Raw genomic sequence first — 15,486 nt, 5'->3', positions numbered from 1 at the left:
CTCCTTCGCCCTCCGACCAATCAATACCGCTCCCTCGGAGTGGGCGGGGCGCCATCACGCGCCTACGGGCAGCGGGGAGGTCCAAGGCCGCCGTGGGCGGGAAAACGCAGGATCACGTGGTCCCGCAGCACCACGCCCCTCCCCTCGCCGTGCCGGCCCGGCCCCGCCCCCTCCCCGTTGCCGTGGCAACTCGCGGGCTCAGCCCCAGGCGCCATTTCGCTCTGAGGGGATCTAAGGGAACGGGGGAGGGATAGGGCGGGTTCAGCTTCACAGCCCTTAATATGCATTAAAAAGGTCAAGGACGGAAGGTTTAAACGCTGAAATTGGAACATGAGGCGAAGCAGAAGTTGTGCTGCTCGCGGTGCTTTCTGCGTGTAAGTGGAGTGTAATTCTGGAAGTCAGGCAGGGCCTGGAGCTCACAAGTCAAATTGGACCAGCCAGAGATGGGCACACACTGCTTTTCTTTAATGGGGCCTTGGTGTGAGGCTGTCCTAATGCTGGAGTGAATATCTGTTCTTTTCCATGCCATTCACAATTTTAGGTGCTGTTAAGAGCAGAGAAAAATGCACTTTCAGTCATTCTGTAAAGGATTTAAGAATATAATTGCTTTCCTCACTCAGAATGAAAGTACAGATGCAGCCTTCACATCTCAGACACAACTTCTAGTGAATTACACTAATGATTTGAACACCAAACTCGTAAGATAAAACTGCAGATTTTCACCAAGGGCTTCAGCAAACACCACAGAAATGCAAGATTGCTGAGCAGCTACTGAAGCCTCACACAAAATCACAGACTATCCTGAGGTGGAAGGGACCCATGGGGATCATCAAGCCTAACTCTTGGCCCGGCACAGGAAAACCCAAAAAATCCCACACTGTGCCTGAGAGCATTAACCAAATGCTCATTGAGATCTGTCAGCCTTGGGGCTGTGACTGTTCCCTCAGGGGCCTGTTCAGTGCCTGACCATTCTCTGGGGCAAGAACCTCCTCCTGATATCCCACCTAATAACAGAATCACAGTCTGGTTTGGGTTGGAATGCACCCCAAAGATCATCCAGTTCTTACCCCAAGTTCCTGCCACGGGCTGGAACACATTCCACTAGACCAGGATGCTCCAAATCCCAACCAACCTGGCCTCCAACACTTGAAGGAGATGGGGCAGCCACAGCTTCTCTGGGCACCCATCAAGGGTGCAGTGGCCTCCGGTGCAGCTTTGTTGCAACTTTGGTATGCAGTGCCAGTAGACAAAAGTCCTTCATAAAAATGTTTAAGTCATTAACTATAATACTTCAGTGTCTGACAAGGGCCTGGAGCAGCTGCCTGTGTGGGAGGGCACAGGGCGGGCTCTGAGGCGCTGCCAGCTGGAGCAGGGAGCTCCGGTGTGCGGCCGGCACAGAGCCGTGGGCTCCCGCAGCTCTGCATCCCGCTCGGCTGAGGCCGCTGCCCAGGCACAGCCGGCTGGGGACACGCGGCCGCCCCGGGGCCACCCAAAGGGGGACCCTGCTCTGGGGCCAGGCCAGGCCGCAGCAGGGAGGCCCCATGGGGCTGTGCCCGGGGAGGGAACGGCTCTGCCCAGGGACAGGGCTCTGAGAGCAGGGCAGCACAGACAGCAGGGACAGCGGGACACGGGACTGGATCCACAGCCCGGCTGCCCTGGGACAGGCCCGACACGCTGACGGGACACGGGGCAGGCAGGAGTCCCCATCCTCTCTGTGCCCCACTCAACGCGGGGACTTAAGGGACAGGGGGAATGGGGACACAGCAGGGAAATCCCCTCAGGGAATATCCCACCTCCCCAGGGCCCTGACAGAACGCTGGGGCTGAGACTCTGCACAGGGAACCCAAGGATGAGGAGGGGAATGGTGCTGCACCCCGCCTGGAGGTGTCACTGAGATTATGTCAGGTCCAACTCTGCATCCAAACTGCTCCATGGAGGAGAAAACCACAGGAGTCCTTGCCACAGCAGATCCCTTGTGAGGGAAAGGTATCCTTTATTCCTGCACACGGGTATCCCATGCCACATGGAGCACCTCAGTGCACTTTGACACCGGCTTCTCACCCCTTGCTCCAGCGTTCCAGTACAACATGAGAGGCCAATCCCTGCTAATACACGGCTGCTACTCTTGTGCAAAGCAGCTCAAGTTCCCTGCTGGAACCACCCGCCTCTGCTGCTTCTTGAGCTTGAGGAGCCTGGAGCTGGTCTGGCTACAGTTCCTTTTTAAGGATGTCTGATAATGGGGGAGTCTCTCAGAGGTCTCAGAGGGGCTGAATGCGAGAATAGTCAAGCAGCAAGAACTGAGCCACCCTCACCCAGCCCACTCGTAGAAGAACCAGTGGAATCACAAAAGCACCTCTGGTGCTTTCCTAGTTGATATTATTGAGTAGATTAAACAGTATTGATGATGTTTGTTTCTCTTTGACAAGAGGTCAGGGGCTTCTGCCTGCTTTGTGAAGGGAGCCCCTGGGGCCCATTCCCTCCCGGAGGGGCTGCACTTGCTGCGTGCCGGGGCTCCCATTGCTGGGCCCACTCGCAGTCGCTGAGCTGGGCTGGGGACGAAGGGCGGGGCTGGCCCGGCTGTGATGCCTGTGGCCCGTGTGACATCGGGGGAACGTGTCACAATGGGGGCAGCTGTAAAAGGCCCCGCAGGTAACGCTGCCCCAGCACAGCCTCGGCAAGCGGTGAGTGCGCACGTGGCGGGGCTGGGCCGGGCCAGGGCCGGGGCACAAGCGCCGCACCCGGGGCTGGATTGTCCCCCCTGCAGCCAGGGCCAGCCCCTGGTGCGAGCGCCTTGGGCAGGGCACGGGGCTGCTGCTGGGCCACTGGGACAGGCCTTGCTGCCCTCCAGCTGTCTGGGGCCCTCTGCTTCCTGCCCTCACATCCCTGCGCCTCCGGGCCTCACTGCACCCACCGCAAGCTGCCTCGGTAGCCCCACTGAAGCCCTTGTCTCTCTCCTCCTGCAGACCATGGCGGACCAATCAGTCCTCGCCCTGGTGGTGCTGCTCCTCTTCCAGTTCCCACAGCCTGTGGTGAACGGCTTTGACGAGGATGTGCAGCGCCGTGCGGCTGAGCTGGAGCAGGCCACCCCGCAGCCGCCTGACCCTGGCTGGGGAGCCCTGCTCGAGGCTGCCTTGCAGCACTGGCCCTTCTTGGCTGCTGCTGAAGGGCTGCTCCTGCCTTTGGGCCTGTGGTTCAGGCGCAGAAGAGCAGCTATGAGGCAGAGAGAGGCAGCCAGGAGAGCGCGAGAAGAGGCGAGAAGGGTCAGGATGGAAATTGAGCGGAGAAGGCTTCTGTTCAAGAGGAGGTACAAGGACATGAAGGAAATGTGGAGGACCATGAAAGTAATGAAGAAGACAATTACCAGGTTCTTTAAATGAGTAAGGAGATGAGCAGGACGTCCAAGGTGAGCTCGGCAGGCTTTTAGAGGAGCACAGACAGCGGCCTGAGGGAAGAAAAGCTTCCTGCTGGAGATGCTCTTTGGGCTGGCCAAGGCGAGCCGCGCATCTTTGTGAGCAGCCAGCGCACAGAGCTCCCCTTGCTGCCGAGCTCAGAGCTGCGCCGTGGCAGAGGCTCAGGGCTCCTGCCAGAGCCTGCAGCTCTTCGCTGTATCTCGGAATTGTAACTATATTAACTGTATCTGTTAGCACTTTTCCCTGCAGAAGCCTTAGAGCTGCTCGATGATGGAGGCCTTTGATGGAGGATTGGGCCAGATGGATGCGCATGGATTTCAATAGGGGAAAAGTTTAGAAACAATTCTAAATTTATTATTTTATTTAAATCACTTTATTATAGAGTAATACTATTGTACAATATATTAACTGTTATTATTAGTAGTAATAGTTAATTATTATAAGTACAAGCTAGAGAAATGCAATACTGGAATTTTTCTGGAGGCGAATATAAAAATATTAGTAAGGAATTTAGAATTTTTAATATTACTATTACAAAAATGTATTATGTAGCAGTGTATTGTATGTAATATATGGTATGTGTTTTATGTATGATATATAGTGCGGTATAATTTACTAATAATACATGAGATTATATTTTAATATGTATCTTACGAGTTGTAAATGGAAATTTCATGTAATAGATATCATAGAGTATATAACACCTATAAATCTAGGAATTGCTAGAAACTATTGCTATTATTTCAGTATATGGAGACCAATGATGATACTTTGCTTTTTATCATGTATTTCAATAAAGTTGTCATTTACATAATATTTCATCTGTGACATGTCATGTGTCTGTGCCAACCCTGGAACCCGGGGGCCGCCATGGCTCCTCCCCGTCCCTGCCAGGCTGAGGGCGGTGGCTTCAGTCGATGCCGCCATGGCTCCGCCCCGTCCCTGCCAGGCTGAGGGCAGCGGCTTCAGTCGGTGCCGCCATGGCTCCTCCCCGTCCCTGCCAGGCTGAGGGCAGCGGCTTCAGTCGATGCCGCCATGGCTCCGCCCCGTCCCTGCCAGGCTGAGGGCGGTGGCTTCAGTCGATGCCGCCATGGCTCCTCCCCGTCCCTGCCAGGCTGAGGGCGGTGGCTTCAGTCGGTGCCGCCATGGCTCCTCCCCGTCCCTGCCAGGCTGAGGGCGGTGGCTTCAGTCGATGCCGCCATGGCTCCTCCCCGTCCCTGCCAGGCTGAGGGCGGTGGCTTCAGTCGGTGCCGCCATGGCTCCTCCCCGTCCCTGCCCGGCTGAGGGCAGCGGCTTCAGTCGCAGGCTGAGGGCGGAGCGGTCGGCCTGATGGCAGCCGTGTTTCTGGTTACGCTGTACGAGTATTCGCCGCTGTTTTACATCGCCCTGGTGTCCGTCTGCTTCCTCGTTACCAGCGCGCTCGTCCTCGGCTGGTCAGTGCTCTGGGGCCGGTGGGGCTCGGCCGAGGGGGCCTGGGCTGTGCTGGGGGCGGGGGGTAAGGCCAGGCCCATGGCAGGGGCTTGGAAGGGTCCCTTCCAACCCAAACCCTCCTCGGCTTCTAAACGAGCAATAAAAATAATTTTTAAAAGAAATTATATGTATTTCTGTTAAGCTCGTTCCTCTTTTAGTAATACCGAAGTGTTTTCTTACGTTTTTCGTAATATCATTCATAATATTGGCAGACAATGCGTTTTTATGTACTGAGCTATGTGTTTGTGTCGATGGAAGGGAACGGAGATGGGGAAGGGTCTGGAGCACCAGGAGCAACTGAGGGATCTGGGAAAGGGGCTCAGCCTGGGGAAGAGGAGGCTTAGGGGGGACCTTGTGCTCTGCACAACTCCCTGGGTGCAGCCACGGTCTTTTCCAACTTAAATGTTTCTGTGAATCTGTGAGCTGGTGTCCTGAAGTGTCTGGAGGGGTGGTGAGTGAAAGAGCTTCTGCTTGTGTTTGAGAGGAAGCAGCAAAGATAGCCACTGTTGCCTTTTCCAGAAACAGCTCCTGGAATGTTTATACGTCTCAGGAGTGTCTGTCAGTGTAAATTAAATACTGGTGCTTGCCAAGTGCAGAGCATTGATTGGCGATCAAAATCTTTCATGTAGGAGTTGGGGCTACACCATACTCGTGGTTTCTGATGGAAATAAAACTCGAGTTGTTGAACTTCCTCTCATGGATTTCACCTTAATATCTGCAAAGTGCTGTGCTTTGTGTTTTCCAGCCTGTGAATTGCAAGTGTTTGAGCTGTAGCTGTTTCTTCTCAGCAGCATCTAAATTCCCTTCTTGGCTTCTCCTTTCATGCAAAGGCTTTTGCTTGTTTCTGGTGCTTTGTTGGCTGCCGCTGGCTCACACACGGTTCCTGTGTTGCTGTTGATCTTTCAGAGGTGCTTTGTGAGGAGTTTATGTTCTTGTCTTGCAGTTCCTCCTCTGGACACCCCCTTGCAGTGACACCCCCTGGTGCTGGGTGTCAGTGGAGGCAACTGGGTTTTTTTGTGACTGGATGGAGCTCCACCTCATTATTTACTTCGAAGCAGAAGTAGTTGAATTCCCTTTTATAAGTTTCTGTGTCCCACTGCACTGATTGTATTAAATTACTATCCACACCTCTGTGCTTCAACTTTAAAAAACAGTTCTTAAAAAAAAAAAATCTTTCAAAGTCGATGGTACTGGTGATAAAGTTATTTTTAAAAAAAGGATGATACCGAGCCATGATTTAGCTAAATCTTCATCATGTCTATCTCTAACCACCGATCCTTTTGCCAATTTAATCATTATTTATCTACTTGTAATAAATGCTGGCAATCCCCTGCTCAAAAAGGCCTGAAATAGATGTCTGCTGCAAGATCCTTACATGTATGCACCTGTCCACTGGTGTCTTTTGGGTACAGGGTGTGCAGAGGACTGTCCAGAGGCATTTCTTTTTCAGGATCAGAGATTCCAGTTGCACCTGCACTAGGTGTTATTGCAGTTTATGGAAAGAGATGCATTTTTTTTCCTCCAAACTGGAGTGTTAAGGGCCTGTTAATCAAGGAGGAGCCATAGCCAGAAGCTCAGCACATAGAAGCAGGTGATTGTGTGGGCAGCTGCTCAGAGATATTTGCTGCTCCCTTGGAATTCTCCTGTACCGTGGTCATGAGCGGGAGCCTCCAAGTGATTTCCATGTGCCTGCAGCTGCAGTTACAGCTCAAGTGCTCCTGAACTTGCTCAGGAAAACAACTCAAATCCTTCATTTGCCACACAGAGCATTGTAAATGCAAATAGTGTCACAGGAGCACAGAACACCTGATCTATTGCTGCAGTGGCATTTGGGCTGCCCCATAATTTTCAGCTTTATTTGTTTAATGATGTGTTTGTGGTGGTGTCAGCTTGGAAAACACCAACTGCTCAGGAATGCTCGTATTCTCATTTGTCAAGCCTTGCAGTTATGGGGAGGAATGTCTCTTCCTATGCACAGCCCTGGATACCTGTGGCTCTGCTCACAGTCCAAGTAGGTTAATGCACAGGCAGCTTCCAGAGCCAGCCCCACAGGTGCCCTGGGCACAGGGGTGAAGTGGAATTTAGATCACCTGATTACCTGGGCATTGTATTTTTAGCTGGAGGGGAATGCTCCTGCTAGGAAGAGCTGAAGGCTCAGCACCTGTTGGAAGTCTGGCTCTGCAGAAACATTAATTCATTAACTAAACCCTTGGAAATTCCTGCCTTTTCTAAGCTAGCACTGCTATAAAGAAATTAATGTTCTCCTCTGCCAGCTAATGATCTGAACTGTTAGATCACAAAATAAGAACTGTATCTTTATTTATCCTTCCTACACTGAATACTACCATAAAATTTACAGAAAACCACACCTTACTGTGGAACAGAAAGGCCTCTGTGCCTTCAGCTGCTGCTAAAACTGTACCAGAGGCTCTTTTATCTTGCTGCTTTTCAGGAGGATTATCCTGTTGCTTTCAACCAGCAAAGAAAGTTTCCAAGGAAAGAGTTTTTCCTTCACAATCAGGCAGATTTGGTATAAAACAGGAGGCACCTTTATGCACAGCAGCAGAGATCAGCTCTGTTGAGGTTTGGATATTGAAGAAGGGAAACAGCTGCTGCATCTGGTTTCTTTGTGAGTTGTTTAACTGGAATATTCCCCTACAGACCCAGGAAAGTCACTGTGGGTGTTTTCAATTGTAGCCGAGATATTTGACCCTCTGTGCACAAATCAAGGATGGCCAAGAGCCTTCGATGATGCCACTGAACAAAAGCAAATGTTTCCATGAAAGAAATGGCTTTAAACGGACAGAGAGCAGGTTGAGGTGGGGTATTAGGAAGAAATTCTTGGCTGTGACAGAGCTGAGGCCATGGCACAGATTGCCCACAGAAGCTGTGGCTGCCCCATTCCTCGAAGAGGTCCGGGCCACGTTGGATGTGGCTTGGAGCAGCCTGTCCCTGCTCTCGGGAGGAGGCTGGAATGGTACTCAGTTCTGCAGGACTCGGGAGGAAATTCTGGCCCAACCCTTCACCACTAGAGGGCACTGACCGCTCTCGTTAATTTTATTCTCTTACTGGAAACCTTGTTTAAAGATTCCCTGTATCACTGAGAAGACTCCTGCCTTCTGACAAAAAGCTGAAGTAGGATTGGCAGGTTATGTTATCCATGCATCCTGGCAGATATTGTGGAAAGCCAAGCTACCTCTGTTTGTTGTGCCGCTTGCTATTTAGAGCTGACAAAAGAAATCAAATGTGTCAACACTAACACTGAACCCACTTGTTCTTGTTTCATGTCTCCTAGGTTTGGTTTGGGTGTTCCTGTTATTCTGAGGAACTCGGAAGAGGCAGAATCCAGCACAAGGGTATTGAAAAAGCGGATGAGACAAGTGAAGAATCCTTTTGGGTTGGAGATCCCTAATCCTGCTGCAGCTTCAGTATCAAGTCGGTGGATTTCTCATGTGATTTTTGTCAATTTGGGTTCCTGAACTTGGTGCTTTCCATTTTCTGCCTAGAATCATAGGATGGTTTGGGTTGGAGGGGACCTTAAAGATCATCATTCTTGCTTTCATCCTTTTCCTTTATCATCCTTTTCCTTTATCATAATTCCTCAGAAATACACTTGTATTCCAACAGAAATAAGCTTTTACACAGTTTATAAATGTGGTGTTTTTAAAAATGAAATGTTTGGATATGTAGGTACAGTTTAATTCTCATTAATGGAACACTTCCTGCTATTACAGATCTATAAGTAACTAAAACATTTGCAAATTACCAACCACTGTGGGCGTTCCTATAAATTTCATGGAATTGTAGAATTGTACAGAATTCATTATGGAGTATGTGCCACCCACTTAAATCTAAGCCCAGATTTTCAGCAGTGTTTGGAAATGCACTATTTTTAATAAACAGATAAATAAATCGTCGCCCTCTTTTTCTATCTGTGCTTCAATGGAAACTGAATTTAAATATCTGTTTGGATCAGAGTTCAAGCTGTCTCTTACATCCCTGAAATCACCCACACAGGAAGTGGAATTCATGGCTTTCTGCATCACTGGGGAGCAGTGAGCAAGACTGAGCATCTTCCACCCACACAGATGTGGGGCTTTCCAATGCATGAGGAAGGGCTGCAGCAGATTTCCCCCCTCCCTCAACATAACCCCCCCAGCACAACAAATCCAAGAATTCAGTCTTCAGGTAACTGAGATTTTTCAGGAGCTTTGAGCACTCCTGCTCCTGTTTGTGCAGGAAGTATTTAGAAGTTGACAGGTTTTTGGAAAAAGAATGGAAAGCATAGATCCCATTTTGCTTCTCCCTCTGCATGATCAAGAGCCGTATTCTTTGAGACCACAGAGAGTTTTGTAGATGAGTGATCCAATTAATACCATTATCTCACAAGGGAATGGACTTTGAGCTAAAGTTTGTGCTCTTGGATCTGCCAGTGAGTGTGTAAAGTGTTACTAGAAGTTAAAATTTACCCTTCTTAAAATGCACGTGGTATTTTTGTGAGCTTAATCAGCCATTTTATCTCCTCACACCCACTTCCTCACCCCACTGACTTCCATAAACACTAAACTGAATCTAAACTGATAGAAGATTTGTTTATAATGATAAATAATTTTTGTTCTTTTATAATGTTTATCATTTTGGGGGTGGCCTTATTGCAGCCTTTCAGTACCTGAAGGAAGCCTAAAAGAAAGATGAAGAGAGACTTTTACAAGGGATGGGATGACAGGACATGGGGTGATGGATTCACACTGCCAGAGGGCAGGGTTGGATGGGATATTGGGAAGGAATTCCTGGCTGTGAGGGTGGTGAGGCCCTGGCACAGGGTGCCCAGAGAAGCTGTGGCTGCCCCTGGATCCCTGGAAGTGTCCAAGGCCACGTTGGATGGGGCTTGGAGCAACCTGGGATAGTGGAAGGTGTCCTTGCCATGGCAGGGGGTGGAACTGGATGATTTTTAAGGTCCCTTCCAACCCAAACCATTCTACAATTTCATGGTTCTACGATAAAAATCTGTGACACTGAAGTTGTTTTCTGCTTGATGCTCTTTAAGCAGCTACACTTAGCAATTCCAGGATTCCTGCACACAGCAAATTAATGGAATCCTCCTCCTCTTTCTCCAAGGGGGTGTAACACTGACACCTGACTGTCTGGAGGACTGTGTCCTTACCTGCTACTGGGGTTGCAATGTCCAGAAACTCCACGAAGCACTGCAGAAACATGTCTACTGCTTCAGAATAAAGACTCCTCAGGCATTAGAGGATGCTCTCTACAATGAATACCTCTACAAACAACAGCACTTGTATCCTTTTTCTGAATTGTTTTGACAAAATATGTTAATTTTTTTGGCACGGGGAGTGTTGAGGCTGGTGAACACACCACGAGTTTTGGCACAACTCATTTATGAACAAACACGATGACAAATATTCTTCATGCAAACGTCACATTTGTCTGCAATTGAAGCCACTGATTGTTTTCCTTCACACAGACAAAGCATTAAAAAAAATGACAAGGCAGAGAAATATTGTCAGTTACCAGAAGATGCTCAAGTTGTGGATTTTGGCCCTGTGCCTAGAGCTCGCTATCCCTTGGTAGCATTGCTGACGTTAGCAGATGAAGAAGACAGAGAAATATATGATATTGTAAGTAATATCAGAGTATATTTCAGGGTCACTGTGTTTAAGGTCTGAATGTTTCAGGAGAGAGGCTTGAACAAAGCAGCTTCACTTCCCTGTTCCCTAGAACTTGGTCCTTCACTTTCTTATTTTCTAAAATAAAGCAGTTCAAAGCTTTAACTTCCAAACCTCAATCTTTGAAGAGGCAGTGGATAAACATTGCTTACTCTTTACTCATTCACTAAAAGCATTTAAAAAGATGCTTGTGATTTTCCCAAAGCTCCTGCCTCCAGGGTCTCTGTGGTCAGAGGAAGGAGGGTTGGGGCAGTTTAGCAACCTGTTTTTCTGATTTCTGGGATCACGCAGCGCTGTGGTGGAGCTCTCACGCTGATATGGACTCTTGGATTCTGTTGGCAAGGCAGGAGGGTTTTTTTGTAAGTGTCTGGCACAGATATGGAGCTGATTGCTGACTTGGCTGTTACAAACATAGAAATTACCTTTCTGCTCCAGGTCTGTGCCATGGTTATGTCTCACAGGAGCCAACTCCAGCGCACTTACAGGAAGGAGTGAAGGTCTGGCTTGAAGCTGATAGAGATACTCAGCTCCCCAAAAAAGGTCTCCTCCTAATCTCTTACTGTTAAAGCAGCTTCAACCTCACCACATTGCTGTTTAATATCCTTTATAGACTCTAAATTGATGATCTCTGAATGATTTGAGACACACTTTTATCTCCCATCTGTTCATTGGATTGATAATCTACTTGCACCAACTCCTTGAAGAGGAGCACAACTGAACTCGGAAGCAAATTGCCTAAATCCACTGAACACTTTTCCATGCATTCATCTGGAAATTGTAATCACACCAGCACCTAAGAAATCTGTCCCCTTTCCAGGTGATGCCTGTCCTTGGCTTCTTGTCACCTGACCATAGGACCGCCCTCCTCCCTTCTGTTTCCACTTGAGATGTTTTAATGTTTTAATACATTTTTATATGTTCAGATGTCAGACTAGTTTAACATAAGGAGACTGTAAATTTAATATTTGAATGTATGTCACATTAGCATGGGCATGAATTTGTAACACTTCTCTTTTGAGCCTTAACATAGAAGAAAGGGGTGGAAGGAGAATGGGGGAGGTATTTTTCCTTTGGTTTTGGAGGAAAGGAGCACATTTAGAATCTGTAAATCCAGTCAGGGGGTAACTCCATCTGAACTCATTGCCAGACAAATGTCAGAATTGCATCTGGTTTGTTGAAACAAACCTGTAAAATAGAAATGGAGTGTGGAAATGGATCTTTGCCAGTGTGATATTACCATTTTGAATTATTTAAGGAGTTTCTGTGGGTGTGTGTCCATCACTGTGGATGGTGTGCCAGTGCCTCTTTCCTGGGAGCAGGGTCTGATTTTCATCCTAACTGGTTTTGTGGCAAGATCATCCCTATTTGATTTTGTGCCATAATTTTCTTCTAGATCCAGAAAATTAGCATGACCATATATAAGGGTTACAGAAATTACTGGAAGACTGGCAGGGCTAAGGTGGAAGCTTAGCTCTCAGGCACTGTGATTTAGAAAAAAAAGACCCTTTTGCCAAGGAATAGTGAATTCAGTTCTTATAAATCCATATGTGTAGGTATATACACATTTGAACTCTATTTAATTAGCCATGTGTGGATTTTGAAGTGCAAGTCTAATTTGCCTTTAAATTTCTTTTTAAAGCAAAACAGCTTCTAAATTTCATTTCTCTTTTGACAGCTTCTGGGAACTACAATAATACTGAATTTCACTTTCTTTTTTCCCAGCTTTTCAGAGGCTGTTACGTAATTTGGGCAGGGTGGGGGTTGTTAGGCACAGCATACAAGCTTAGAGTGCTTGTATTTCCAGAGGAATTATCTAAAGTCAGCCTGTGGGGGTTCAGAATCCTTTCCAGTGAAATCTGTCTTTTGCCTGCTCAGATTACAAGCCAATCAGTGACACTTCTTAGTGATTTTTGGAGTCCAAAAACTGCAGTCTGTGTGTTTGTGAGGGAAGGGGGAGAAAGTGGAGAAGACTGCTCAGGTGTCTTTCCAGTTTCCATGAGGTGGGACCTGCCAGAGCAGGTCTCTGCTCTAAACTGGCCACAGAAGGGCTCCATGGGAAGCAGGGTGGGAAGCTGAAGGAGCACCAAGTGCTCTTTTGTGCCATATCCTGTTTATACCTTGTCCAGAGTATTTTTTTTTGATCAGTACTTGAAGTCAACACTGTTGAACTCCTGATTGTCTAAGGAATTAAGCAGGTCAGAAGCTGTACCAAAGCAAATCAGAGAATCACAGAATAGTTTGGGTTGGAAGGGACTTTAACGATCATCTTATTTCACCCCTGCCACAGGCAGGGACACCTCCCACTAGCCCAGGTTGCTCCAAGCCCTGTCCAGCCTGGCCTTGGACACTTCCAGGGATCCAGGGGCAGCCACAGCTTCTGTGGGCACCCTGTGCCAGGGCCTCCCCACCCCCATAGCCAAGAATTTCTTCCCAATCTCCCATCTAACCCTTCCCTCTGGCAGTGGGAAGCCATTCCCTGTGTCCAGTCACTCCATGCCTTGTCCCCAGTCCCTCTCCAGCTCTCCTGGAGCTCATTTAAGCCCTGGAAGGGGCTCTGAGCTCTCCCTGGAGCCTTCTTTTCTCCAGGTGAACATTCCCAGCTCTCTCAGCCTGAGTGATAAGTTACTAAACATAGGATTTTTTCTGTTTGCAGATTGCAATGGTGGCTGTAATTCACATTCCTGATGAAAGCTACAGACTTTCCTGCCGAATATTGTATCAGTATCTCCTCCTAGCTCAAGGTCAATACCATGATCTGAAGGTAAGCCTTGCACGGAGTCTGGTTTCATGTGTATGACAGTGTTAACTTTAGCTTGTGTAGGCTTTCAGGAGCCTAAATTAGTACAAGACTTCTATTGTCATGCAAAGAATTGGATGGTAGTTAAAATTATTTTATCAGTTAAGTAGTTCCACAGGAACTTACAGTACAGAAATATTTTCCATGAAAATATTCAAGATTTCCTGGAAAAATTACTTGCTTCTAGTCTAGGAGTTCTGGTGTCCACCTAGTAAAGCAGTAGGAAGAAATTGACTGTTGAATGCTTCTTCTTTCCAGAATATTTATTTCCTTTCTAGTCACTCAAACCAGCTCTTTCTTCAAAATTCCTTTTCAGTCAGGAAAGCCTCAGAAGAAACTTACATTTTTTTAAATTCCTTTTTTCTGCACTATTGTTAGGAATCGTGCCCAGAAGAATTTGTGCTTCACGTAAAATAAGATAAAAAAAGGAGTAGGGGATTGGAATATGAGCAAGAGCAGAATGGGTTGAGCAAAGCAGATTTGACAGAGTGATGGATGTAATTCTGGTAGGAAGGGATAGAAGATCCCTCTGGGCACAGAGGCTGATGGACCAGAAACAAGCCTGAGCTGCTCAAAACCTGAGTACTTCTGTTAAAGTTCATACATGATGTTGATTTGATGCAGTCCAAGATCTGATGACTTATCTTTAATAATTTCCCACTGTTTTAAGTAATTTCATGTTTCTGAAATGCCTTTAGCTGGAGGCCAGGCAGCTGCCAGGACCCACACAGAGTCTGGCACTGTTTGACCCAGTGGACACCAGTGAATGGACCCAGTGGAACTTCCATTGCCCTTGTGTGTGTGCAGAGATCGGGGGGAGTTTGTTCACTTCCAAATATTTGTGTTTATGTGTATTTTAGCAACTCTTCATGTCTGCAAATAGTCCTGCACCCTCCTCCAGCGATACCTTCCCTGGTGAGAGCAGCACTGACACAGGGTTGCTGGAAAAGGCCGGGCTGGCTGGAGATGAACCGGAATTGCAGGAAGAAAACACCAAAGACTGTGTTGTTTGCCAGAACGGCCCCGTGAACTGGGTCCTCCTGCCCTGCAGACACACGTGCCTGTGCGATGGCTGCATCAAGTATTTCCAGCAGTGCCCAATGTGCAGGCAGTTCGTGCAGGAGTCTTTTCCACTTTGCAGCAAAAAGGAGCAAGATGAGGATGAATCGACCCATGTCTTGCAACATGTTCTTCCTGGAAGAGTTTTTTAACAGGAGTTAAAAATAAAAGACCTGGGTTGTGTGCGCTAAGATTAAATGTGGAAGTCAGACTATTTATGGGAGGATATGTAGCATTAACTTGTAGGATTTTGCTTTTTATTGTTGGGTGATTTTCAGCTTCCTTATTTTTCCTCGCTCCATATGCTCGCAGGAGCGCCGCTTCCCCGTGCAATGTGGACAGAAGTGCGTAGGATATCTCTGAAGGATGTGATTTTATTTATAACTCCTTCCTAGTTTTTCTTGGAGCACTATTGGAGGCTATTTTGACTACTAAATTTAGGCTGTCTACTAAAAAAAGAATAAAACTTGCAAGTGCAGTTGCACGAGGCTCATTCTATATTTATTGTGTTTAAAATACTAGAGCTGTATATGTTTTAACTCAGTATAATTTAGGAACTCAGCACTTTACAGAATGTACCATATGAAGGAAAGTAAATATTCTTCATTGTTAACCCCCTGTGTGTTTATTTTGTAGCTGAAGGTTGGACTGCAGCAGGAGCTGGGGGTTGAAGGTGTGGCTCAGGACACTGTTTCTGGCTGGTTTGAAAGATTCGTGTGTTGAGGGACTTCAGCCAAAGCCCTCTGGAAAGATTTTTGTTGATTATTCTTGAACTACATGTTGCTGACACTTTCAAGCCCGAGCTCCTGCAATGACATCTTGAGACAGATTTTCAGTCTTGTTGGCAGTGCCTGTAAGAACTTGTTCTCCATGCAAATGTTGGTTAATCACTCCCCAGAGTGGTGGCAGTTTTGTGGTGCTTTGAGGGATTTCCAACTCTTTTCGCTTGCGTGGTCAACTTGGATGACCAGTAACAAGTTAACCAGTTACTTTTATCAATAATCCCAGGAAATGTACTTGCTCTAACAAAGGAAGAAGCTAAAGAATAGCAGAAATTATTTCCTTT

The 15,486-nt window shown here is 47.5% G+C and overlaps 1 protein-coding gene across 1 annotated transcript; it reads left to right on the top strand.

The window, feature by feature from the left end:
- The first annotated feature begins 4,722 nt into the window (after positions 1 to 4,722).
- On the top strand, positions 4,723 to 15,486 carry CGRRF1 (cell growth regulator with ring finger domain 1). Its single transcript, XM_082284342.1, has 6 exons — positions 4,723 to 4,843; positions 8,176 to 8,315; positions 9,999 to 10,176; positions 10,369 to 10,516; positions 13,218 to 13,325; positions 14,222 to 15,486. Exons 1-6 carry the CDS (start codon positions 4,740 to 4,742, stop codon positions 14,570 to 14,572), a joined length of 1,029 nt encoding a protein of 342 aa, XP_082140468.1. The 5' UTR covers positions 4,723 to 4,739; the 3' UTR covers positions 14,573 to 15,486.

This window comes from Coloeus monedula, assembly GCF_965178545.1.
Source record: "Coloeus monedula genome assembly, chromosome: 6".
NCBI lineage: Eukaryota > Metazoa > Chordata > Aves > Passeriformes > Corvidae > Coloeus > Coloeus monedula.
This window is presented reverse-complemented; position numbering and strand designations above follow the sequence as displayed.

Excerpts from the sequence above, each read along its gene's own strand:
- CGRRF1 (XM_082284342.1), top strand. The coding sequence starts at position 4,740 with ATGGCAGCCGTGTTTCTGGTTACGCTGTACGAGTATTCGCCGCTGTTT. Across the intron at positions 4,844-8,175 it reads AGCGCGCTCGTCCTCGGCTG|GTTTGGTTTGGGTGTTCCTG; the intron begins GTCAGTGCTCTG and ends CATGTCTCCTAG. Across the intron at positions 10,517-13,217 it reads ACAGAGAAATATATGATATT|ATTGCAATGGTGGCTGTAAT; the intron begins GTAAGTAATATC and ends TTCTGTTTGCAG.